This window comes from Macrobrachium nipponense, chromosome 23, assembly GCF_015104395.2.
Source record: "Macrobrachium nipponense isolate FS-2020 chromosome 23, ASM1510439v2, whole genome shotgun sequence".
NCBI classification, from domain to species: domain Eukaryota; kingdom Metazoa; phylum Arthropoda; class Malacostraca; order Decapoda; family Palaemonidae; genus Macrobrachium; species Macrobrachium nipponense.
This window is the reverse complement of record NC_061090.1, coordinates 79,737,123-79,748,791: the sequence shown is the minus strand read 5'-3', so window position 1 is coordinate 79,748,791 and position 11,669 is coordinate 79,737,123. Positions and strand designations below refer to the sequence as shown.

The 11,669-nt window shown below is 37.8% G+C and overlaps 1 protein-coding gene across 1 annotated transcript; it reads left to right on the top strand.

Moving 5' to 3' along the window:
• Window positions 1–2,695: 2,695 nt before the first annotated feature.
• On the top strand, window positions 2,696–10,987 carry LOC135201848 (fructose-1,6-bisphosphatase 1-like). Its single transcript, XM_064231139.1, has 9 exons — window positions 2,696–2,883; window positions 4,854–5,032; window positions 5,612–5,756; window positions 6,159–6,265; window positions 7,155–7,299; window positions 7,644–7,772; window positions 8,159–8,272; window positions 8,821–8,908; window positions 10,677–10,987. Exons 2-9 carry the CDS (start codon window positions 4,860–4,862, stop codon window positions 10,775–10,777), a joined length of 1,002 nt encoding a protein of 333 aa, XP_064087209.1. The 5' UTR covers window positions 2,696–2,883; window positions 4,854–4,859; the 3' UTR covers window positions 10,778–10,987.
• The last annotated feature ends 682 nt before the right edge of the window (window positions 10,988–11,669 follow it).

The following is an 11,669-nucleotide window of genomic DNA, read 5'->3' as shown; positions in this document are numbered from 1 at the left end:
ATGCTTTCCATGCCTCCACTGGGATCATGTCTGGTCCGGTTGCCTTCCCATTCTTCATCTTCTTCAGTGCATTTAGTACCTCTTGCCTAGAAAACCACATTACCATGCCAATGTTCACTTGCCCATCCTCTCTTATTAGTCTATTATTTTCTTCATTTAACAACTGTTCGAAATATTCTTTCCATCTCTTCACAATGTCTTCCTCCTTTCTAAGCACTACACCCTCTTGATCCTTTATTTGTTTGATATGTGTTATATCTTTGGTGCTCTTATTTCTAGCCTTTGATAGCTTGATCATCTTCTTTAATCCTTCCTTTGTCCCCAGCTCATTATACACATCATCATACGACTTTGCTTTAGCTTGGGCTACCACCTTTTTCACCACCTTGTTTTTCTCTCTGTACCTATTTCTGTCTTCCACTGACTGTGACTCTTCCCATCTTTTCTTTGCCTCCTTCTTATCTTTTACTACTTTCTCAAATGTCTTCATCCCACCACCCACTCTCCTTTTCTTCCCATATGATACCAGATGTCTCTCCTAGCAGCTCCTTTCCATGCCTTCTTATTACTGCTGCATTTCGTGCCCACCATTCTTGAACATCTTCAATCCCTATATCAATATCCTCCAAAACCCTCCTCTTAAACTCTCTCTTCTTATCCCCTTCCTTCTGTAATTCATACCATTTAATTTTCCTTATCCCTTTAGCTTTGGTTTTTCTTTCCCTTTTCAACTTCAAGTCCATACATAGCAACCTGTGTTGGGGGGCTACATGGTCGCCTGGAATAACTTTGCAGTTCTTGACCTCCACCAGATTTATCCTTTTATACAAGAAATAGTCTATCTGGGAGAATCTTCCCCCACTCCTATATGTTATTAGGTGTTCCCTTTTCTTTTCAAAGAATGTGTTTACTATTGCCATGTCGAATGACACAGCAAAGTCCACTACACTCTCTCCTTCTGGGTTTCTCTCCCCAATTCCATGGCCCCCATGCACCCGCCCAATCGCCTCATTTTCACTTCCGACATGGCCATTCAAATCTGCCCCAACTATCACCCTCTCATGCTCTTCCAGTTCTTGCATTATTCCATCCATGTCTCTCCAGAAATTTCCCTTCTCTTCTTCTGTGCAACCAACTTGTGGTGCATATGCGCTTATAATATTCAGAATCTCTCCTCCATAACATATCTTCAATCTGATGATGCGGTCATTCTTTCTATGCACTTCTATTACCGAGTTCTTTAGTTCACTAGACAGTACTATGCCAACTCCATTTCTATCGAGAGGTTTAATTATAAGGATGTGAAAGTCAGTCTGAGTTAAGACACTTCACACATTGCTTTTAGGAACTTGCAAATGATTCACCTGAGAAAAAGCATTTGCCAAATTGACGTCCTTGTTTTGAAGATCTGGCCTCCTTTTTTTTTTACCTCTTTTTAAGCTAGATAGATTTTTTACAGTATCTCTCATTCTTTGCACATATATAGTGTATTAGTATATATATATATTAAATATAAATATTATATATCTATATATATATATATATATATCATATATATAATTTTCTTCCCTTGGAGCGTGTAAGCGTGTAACACCAGAAAGCGTATAGCCCCACTGTTTCTCGGGAAGTCTTAGAGACGGGTTGCTAGGCCCACACTTATTCCTTGACCCCAGCAGATGCTGGTCCCCATTTACGGTAGCTAGACTGGTGAAAGGTAGGCTGAGCGAGATCCACAGATCTAGTAAACATGATTCAAGTGACGTACCACTCGCCAATTGCATCTACTTAACTGGTTACACCTTCTGAAGGCGGTTTTGAAATCACCACGTTCTTAAGTCTAAATAATATGTACGTATGTCTGTCTGTGTGTATAGAAATATAAATTTATATGCAGCACTGATTTTCATGAAGCTCGTGCAGCTTCGGCGTGCTGTACGTCTCCATTCAGGTGCTGGCCAAATCTAACGTTACTTCATTTCGCTGATCGAACAATCAGCAGCTTAGAAAACTGATGCCAAGTGTTAGACTAACTCTCTGATTCTTAGAAACTTCTCATAGCAACTGACTAGTAAAGAATTTAACTTGATCTGTACCCTGATGGTTAACGTAGCAACAGGAGTAGCAAGAAAATCATTTCCCTCTTCCTCCACACAAAACACAGTGATGTGCAGTTACTTCCTTTACCTGTTATTTGGTGGTCAGCAAACTATGGTCTGTGATAGTGTGTCGTACGTACATGGGATGAAAGGATGGCTTAGTTGTTTTACTTCATCTCTTACATCCTGAACTCACTGTCAGACCAGGTTGAATAACCAGTTGACAATACTTTCCTTACAGGGATTTAAAACCACTCGAGACAGACTCTGGCAAGCATCCACCCCAGTCGCCACTAAGGTGTAATCATTCCCTTGGCACTAATACCACGTGACGCTTGGCACCAACCCAGCTCACTCCCGCACTGTTACCGAGGAAGTTTGGGGCGTTCGCTGAAGCACCAAGATGATGACATCCACAGTTGAAATTTTTGTCTTTTGTTAGCATCTCCAGTTATATACTCATCATACGCATCTTTTACCCTTTAGTTAATCGAAATAAAAACAAACATATCAACGTCAAGTTCAATAGAACAGCTAACATTTTTGCTCGGTAGGCAGAATAATGCGGAAGAGAGAATTGTTCTTTCGGAAGTGAACGCAGCCACCAAAGCCCGCACTTTGTGAAGGGAGTACCGAATAGTTTGGCCCTCAGTGTTCAGTCTGTGTTGAGCTTGGCAACCGAGAAGAAGATCAGAAAGTAGTAATAATAGTAATCGTTCGTTATTTGTAATACTGACGATAATTACCAACAGTGACAACGCTTGCATTGAACTGAATACCGCACAAAGTGAGTATAAAGCACAATGTCTCGCCATTTGCATTTTGAATTGTCCCACGGGTACTCAAAGTCAAACAGGAGCACTAGAGGTCAAAGAAGCTTATAGGAACAAGGCGCTTCTGGTTGAACAACGCGGCTTAATTTAAATAAGACCGAGATATTAGGAAAAAGTTTAGAGTGATACAACGTGTTTCAAGTGAACTGGCGTGTAATTTATGAAGTATTAAAATGTGTCATTTCAATAATTGCTGTATTTACATATCATCACTTTCCTCCGTTTTTGTTACCTTGTTAAGCTTATGAACGTAGTATGTAACATGAGAATTTGGCTGATTATATTTTCATTGCATAACTTTTAGTCCGCTCAGACCCATGTATGAACCTTCAGCCAACGGGATTCAGTCCTCTAGTGGATCCACAACATTTATATTTAGAATGAATCAGTGTTAACTTGACAGTCCAAAAATACTGAGTAACTTAAACCAGTCAGTGAATTTTCAACTCTCCTCTTACGAATTCCCTGTTAAATTCTGGTGGATTGTTCAGGAATAACTTGCTACCTGTCGACCTTTTGGCCACTGGACTCGGGGATTCATTCATTTCGATGTCGACGCCCATTCGTTTATGAAACCACCTTGTTATGAATCAATTTTAATACAGAAAGGATATCAAGATGTGAAATCCTCGGGGCACCGTCTTTTCCCAACATTCTTATATCTATAACAGCGTAGTAACTATGAACTAAAATGGCCAGCATGGTACCCCTATTGAAAGACATCCCAAGTTGCAGGTAAAAACCGCCCCTTCTTCTATTTTCCTTTTGGGTTTCTCAGAATTTTAAATTAGAATTTCAGATAAAGAAAAAAATCTACTTTTCGAATCTTGGTATATTCATTAAAGATGTGGTTCTCGAAAACTTTACCATGTAGAGTTTGTCTAATATGATTCAAACGTCGATTCATATTTTGTCTTAAAGGAATTCACGTGCTTTGTGTGTAACATAGTCTTTTGGTTTGACACGCACACGCACACACAGACACACGCACACACACACACACACACACACATATATATATATATATATATATATATATATATATATATATATATCTATATATATATAAATATATATATATATATATATATATATATATATATATATATATATATATATATATATATATAATGCGAGAAGTTAAGAGGGCATTGCGGGTATTACAAATACATACACACACAATCATATATATATATATTATATATATATATATATATATATATATATTTATATGTGTGTGTGTGTGTGCGTGTTTGTGTGTGTAATCGAAATAGCCGCAGTGCCCTCTTAACTTTTCGAATGTGTTTAGAACTCGGGAAGTTGAGAGGGCAGTGTGGCTATTACAATTATGTACGTATCTGGTTAAGTGACCAGTAGATTCGATATATATATATATATATATATATATATATATATATATATATATATATATATATACATGCATTAAGCTACAAATGTCCTTTAATATCCAATTCGCTCTACCTCGGAATTAATATATTTTCATATATGTTAACCGAAGGGGAATTTTTTAGTTGATAATAAGTTTCGTTCTCCGTTCGAAACCACGAGAGGACGAAATTATTATCAACTAAAAAATTCCTCTTCGGTTAACATATATGAAAATATATTAATTCTGAGGCAGAGCGAATTGGATATTATATGGACATTTGTAGCTTAAAGCATATATTATATGAATCGTGGTGATGTGATAAAAAATTCGTGTATATATATATATATATATATATATCTATATATATATATATATATATAGTATATATATATATTATATATATATATAATAATGTATATATATATAATGATTTAATAATTAATCAAAGTATCGTACAAAAAAAATACATATAGCACTGAAGATATCTCCAGCAAACGTGAAGCCCCAAGTCAAGATCTTTCTTTGCATTTGCAGACCAGGATGACTACCCAGACTGCCATCGATACCAATTGCATCACGCTGACGAGGTTCATCTTGAACGAGCAGCGGAAGCATCCCCACGCAACCGGAGAGCTGACGATGCTCATGATGGGCATCCAGACAGCCGTCAAGAGCATATCGAACGCTGTCAGAAAAGCCGGCATAGCTTCTCTGTGAGTCGTTTCTCTCTGCTGTTATTTGTCTCTAACCTTTTACGTCCGTCCAACAGTTCCCGCCAGTGACGAAAATGAAATATTTCAATAGATCAGTATCATTAATGCAAAGGCCGTTACAAACGGTTAGAGTTAACTATTGCAAAAGTGATGATTGCTGGTCGAATGTGCTGTTACTTTTACTCTTAGTTTGTGGAGTTTTGAGGGTCATCGTTCCCGTGATGAAAAGGGCCCGCACTACCATAAGGTCGGTTTAGTGTAAAGCGGTTTATCAGTCTTACCTTTACTGCTTTGTTACTCCTCGAATTCCCTGTTTACAGTGGATGAGTAAGACGACAGTTATCCAAAGTTGGTTCACTCATAAGAAATTCTCCAAGCCTTCGTATAGCGGCCTTATTTCAGAGGAAGGGGAAATATCGACTGTACTATAATCTGGGCGTCCTGCTTTAAAGTTACTGGTCGCAAAAAAAAAAAAAAAAAAAATGGCCTGGCTTTTCAGTAGTAAGAATCTCTCTCTCTCTCTCTCTCTCTCTAGGACAATTTAATATAAATGTTACGTATAGATTTTCTGTGCCGCAGATATGGATTGGCCGGCAGTGTCAACGTTCAAGGCGAAGACGTCAAGAAATTGGATGTTCTGTCGAATGACCTCTTCATCAACATGCTGTCTTCCTCGTACTCGACCTGCCTCATGGTTTCAGAGGAAAACAAGACCGTCATCGAGGTAAGAGAGCTGGAGGAGGAGGAGGAGAGAGGAGATGTGTGGTTCCCCTGCTTGATGAAGTCGTAGTGCTACAGTAGTAATGACAGTTGTTAGTTCCAAGATAAACCATCCACACAATGATAATCCTGTAGTCCGGCAAGAAAACCTTTGTCATATACATCCTCAGCTCACCTGGACCATTCTAACCTAACCGAACTGGAGGTTGCAGCGTCCTGACTGACCCGGGAACTGTGTTACCCTGGACCCTTTCTAAGATGACGTGATGTGGAACGATTTAGGATACCCTGTACTTCCTGTGCAAAACCACCCTGGGCTTAGGACGAAAAGCTAAATCAGTTGAAACCTTGAATATCTTCGATCCTTTGTTTTTCCCAGTAATCAAAATATCTAAACTGTTTCCAGGTCGACAAGGAACGTCATGGAAAATACGTAGTGTGTTTCGATCCTCTGGATGGCTCTTCCAACATAGACTGCTTGGTGTCAATTGGCTCTATTTTCGGCATTTATAGGTTGGTATTACTGATCATGTCTTTCATCATACGAAGCTCAAATCTTTTCCCAGTAAGTAAACTATACTGTCATTTCTATGTTGACTGAAATGCATTCGTACGAAGCTTGATAAAGGAGTTACTCCAGTTTCATATATCTAACCTGAAAACTAGTGTTTAAGTTTAAGATTTATTTCAATGCCAGGTATCCCATCTTGTGAATTAAAGTTCTCATGGGATAAAAGGTTCATTGTCAGCCCTCCGAAACCGGTCTCATATTGGAATACCGGCTTGGTTTCGAAGGCTGTGCTAATTCTCGTTTTCAGAGCAATTAGTTAGTAGGAGATTTTACTTGAAAAGACGTTTCAGAGCATTCAAATAAATTCAGAAATAAATTTGGCAACTGATTATTTGTTAAGATTTTTTTTCGGAATCCTAATTGACCACACACACACACACACACACACACACACACACACACACACACACACACACACACACACACACACATATATATATATATATATATATAATATATATATATAATATATATATATATATATATATATATACATAATGGCTAAATGGAAGATGCAAATATACGTGTCTTGTTTCTCTTCGAATGATTTGATTTTAAACTGATTTTGGCAGGTGTGTGTGTGTGTGTGTGTGTGTGTTTCAGTTCATGTGAGGTTCTGACTACTTAAGAAGAGTGCTGGTCATCAGTGCTAACATGAAACCATTGACGTAAAATCTTCGCCATTCACAAAGTGATATCCAAGCTTGAGTCTGTGACTACTCTTTCGGAGGTCCTTGGTCTCTTGGAGGTTTTGAGCGTTACACATCAAAGTCATTCCCTTTCCTTCTTGGGAACTGAGCCACACTTCCTCTCTGTCGTTCCCTCCGCCAGGAAAACTTCCGAAGGAGATCCTACCGAAGCGGATGTCCTGCAGCCTGGAAACCAGATGGTCGCAGGAGGTTACGCTCTGTACGGCTCTGCAACCATGATGGTGTTCTCCACCGGCAATGGCGTCAACGGATTCATGCTCGATCCAGTAGGTAGAAACTTCATTTTTATGCCATTAATTTTTTTTTTTTTTTTTTTTTTTTTTTTTACATATTTTCTATGAATGCTATACGGACATGTTTATTCTTTCATACCTAGATATCAGAAGTGTCAGATTGAAAAGGCACAGATTTAAGCAGAATGACCTCTTTTGACCTGCTGTCATACCGATCTACTTGAAAAGTATGGAACATTGAAAGGTGCTGGCCTCTTCCTAAGTCGTTGAATACAACAGATATAACTTATAATTTGTTTCCGTAATAATAGGCCTTCGCTAGAGGATTTCAAGAACATATTTTCTTTATTACAGTGCCATTCCATCATTCTTTCCAGAGCATCGGAGAGTTCGTTTTGACAGATCCAAACATGAGAATAAAGGAGAAAGGTAAAATCTACAGTCTCAACGAAGGCTACGCCAATATGTGGGATCCAGCTGTTGCCGAATATGTCCAAAACAAAAAGGTAAGATTACAGGGAGTTGGGAAATTTGCGGGTTTGCGAATAATCAATTATGTAAGTTAATATTAAAGTTACAATGATAGTGACAGAAGTTTCGGATCAAAATATTTACTGGTTCACAACGAAAAAAGTAAACGCGCTCATTCACCATTTGTTACAAAACAGTTTTGAAAGAATTTGCATTGAGAATATCTTGGATTTTAAGTGAATACAATTTAAATACTTTATCTCCTAAATATTTCCGTTTTAATATTTGGACATTTCGTCAGAATATTCCTTTTCTTTGGTAATTTTTGTATTATATTAAAACTTTGCACACAGTTCTTCACAAAATAACCTTTAAGTATATTTTGTTTTTGCATTTGTATACAACACCACACTTTCTTCAGGCACAAAAGGCAGGAGCTAGGTATATAGGCTCTATGGTAGCTGACGTTCACAGAACCATAAAATACGGAGGCATCTTTATGTATCCGGCAACAGCTGATTCTCCAAAGGGAAAGGTAAGGACGATGAATCGTGTTCATTCACTGAATGATTATGAGACAGTCATGGAGAGACGAAATTCAATACTTAAGCTACGAAGAATTTTTTTTTTTTTTTTTTTGTCCTCTCCTTGTGTATTGCCTGAAAAGGGAAGTTAGGTTAGAACACACTCGTAAGTCTATATATCTACCAATTTATTTATCTATCAACCTATTATTAATTAACTTATGTATCTTTCTATGTCTATATGCATGTAAACATTCCTCAGTTTTATCAAATTTCGTACTTTATTCTGTTTATTTTTACCCTCTAGCGTAAGATTTTTTTGCCAGGTGAATACCCTCTCGGATTTCCCATAAGATTAAATCAGTCGTAACAAAAATACAAAATAAATCAAGTAACAAGACCCGAGAAGACGAGGGTCTTCTTTTCAACTGTCTTCAGTTTCTGTTTCTGAATGAAAGTGTCACCTTTCTACCGTATAAATTCTCTCTGCTTCTAAGCTAGCAAAGCGGAAGCTCAGAATTTTTAGACGTATAAGTGAGATTTTCTTTTCATTTCGCAGCTCCGATTGCTTTACGAGTGCAACCCGATGTCCTTTGTGGTTGAACAAGCCGGAGGAAAGGCGAGCACAGGCAAAATGCCAATCTTAGGTAAGACTCGAGTTTATTGGGCAATTCAACATTTCTTCGTGATACATTTCTTGGTATTGATCATGAAAACCCAACATTTCCTGGTGTTATAGAGTCAAATTCAACGTATCTTAATGATGATTGGGGCAAATTCAACATTTGTTAGTGATGTGTGGGGCAAATTCAACATTTGTTAGTAATGTGTGGGGCAAATTCAACATTTGTTAGTGATGTGTGGAGAAAATTCAACGTTTCTGAATGTTGTTTAGAGCAAAGTCATCATTTCTTAGTACTGTATGTGGGCAAATTTATAATTTCTAGATGTATGGGGCAAATTCAACATTTATTGGTAAGGCATATCAAAGAGTCAACACTGCTTTATCATGCAATCACGTCAGTTCCGCATTCAGTTCTGCATATCTCCGGAATATATAAAATCAGTTCAACATTTCTTTAAAAAAAATCCACTGAATTAAATTTATTCGGTGATGTAACGAACAACCAACATTTCTGAGTCACGCATCTCGCAAATGCAGCATTTCTTGATCTTTTATCACAACAAGTAAACATTTCTAGTATTGTTACTCGTCATTGTAACATTAATTGATCATTTATTGATAAAATATTGCGTAAGTTGGTAATGTACTAAGTCAGTTCAATATTTCCTGGTAGTGCATCACGAAAACTCATCATCATGGTAAACTATTACTCCATTTTCAGATTTCATGATGATATATCTAAAAACCAGCACGTCTTGATACTGTATCACTTGAATAATTTTGTGAAATCTTGTACATAAATATTATGTTCATGACTTCCCATGCAACAAAATGCAGCGCTGCTTAACCAGAAATATAGTTCTGTGGTCTAGATAAGGAAACAGAAGAATATTCTGGATGCTTCGTCTTAAATCATGGTGCACCAGTATTCCTTACAAATTTCCTTAACCACCATTATTAGCTAGTCCCAAAATGAATATTTTCCAAGTGGTTTAATTTTAATAAAGGGATAAACATGGTATGCCTTGTGGAATAAGAATTTTGTTTATATTCTAGAAAAATCCTTAATGTTTTGACGTAATTAGAAGAAAATAGTCTTGCTGGGAGTTCGTAAGTTATATTCAACATCCTTATTAATTGTGGAGATGCAGTAACAGAATATTCTGGTCAGAACTATATGCAAGAACTGTGCGGAGGTATCATGTGAACTCCATTATTAGGCTTAAACCGGATCCATGGACCTTTTTTCTTCGTAATACTAGGAGTATGCGGGAATACCCATAAACTATCGTCCTTACCTTAAAGGACGTTTCGTACTATCTTAAGTCTAGAACGAGGACTTTCATTCTAAGCACTTTATAAACCAGTGGTGTGAGAGGCTGGCATTGGTTGGAACACCCATAGGCTATTGCCAGTTTGCCACAACACTTTGATGTAGGTGGCAATGAAAGCTGCACACGGGAAAAATAAATATAAGGATAGGTACACATTGCGCTTTATAGAACAAGATTGTGTGAGAGGGAAGGGACTGTAGACTAGGAAGAGAGGGAAAGAGAGTGGACGATATAACCATAACCTTGTACGTAGTTCTTCTGGATTTCTTCGTTACAATTCCGGAAAAATTATAGTTTACAGATAGAAGACAAAATGGCGTTCCTGATTTTATCCAAAATACATCAGGCAGATACTTTCTTTGGTGTTATTATAATTATCATTATAATTGGCATGAAAATTTTGACCTTGAATAGTTTATCATCTCGCCCAACTCTCAAGTACGTTGTACTTTGCAGATATTCAACCAACTGAGATCCACCAACGCACTCCAGTCATCTTGGGTTCGCCTGCTGATGTGCAAGAAATGATCGATCTGTATAAGAAACACAACCTTTAAATGCCCGTTTTATACATTTTCATCGCTGTGCTACTCTTTCCTATTGGAAGGTTCATAGCTACAGCTTCTTTAAAGTAAGAAGTAACACTCCACTTCTGAAAACAGAAAGGGCTTTGTATAATGGAAGGTGACTTTTCTTATTTGTTAACTGCAGTGTATGTTCTTCAAGAAAATTTCTTGTCTCTCTTAAATATAAAATGAATTTCGTTATCGTACGTTTTGTTCCATATCCAGCTCTTCCTTGGTCTCAGTGACAAGAATAAATACCTACTATTCGAAGTGGTGCGAAAGTGGAAAGTTCAACCGCACGAGCTTGATAGTAAGGAAAGTCAGCTGTTGCAGCTGCTTTCGTAAATATCAGAGGGGAACAGGCTTATTCGGACCTTGGCTGATTCGGACCACGCTGATTCGGACCATGTACTGGCTCATTCGGACCTTTATCCAAGCTTATTCGGACCTTCATATGATAAGCCGATTTTTCTATGCAGTTTTACCTCCTGAACAAGAATTTTATGTAATATTTATTCGGACGACTGTAATTAACCCCCGGGGGCTCGTACTAAACACGGCGAAATACATTTGACGCCCCAGTTCCTGGTGGCTTTCGTATTCGCGGGGACGAACGATGCGGAATGCTTATATATGTCCGAATTAGCCTAGACAATTGTCCGAATTAGCCTAAACAATTGTCCGAATCAGCCAAGCAAATGGTCCGAATCAGCCAAGGTCCGAATGAGCCTGCATCCTATCAGAGGTAATACATTAGGGTGGAGGAGGAATACTCAGAGGGCAGCTGCGCGTGAAAAAATGCTGTCAGTAAGGTAACTTTACTACACACATCCAACTTCCTATGTGAAGGGATAATGGTTAGTGTTAAAGTGAATGGTTCTAT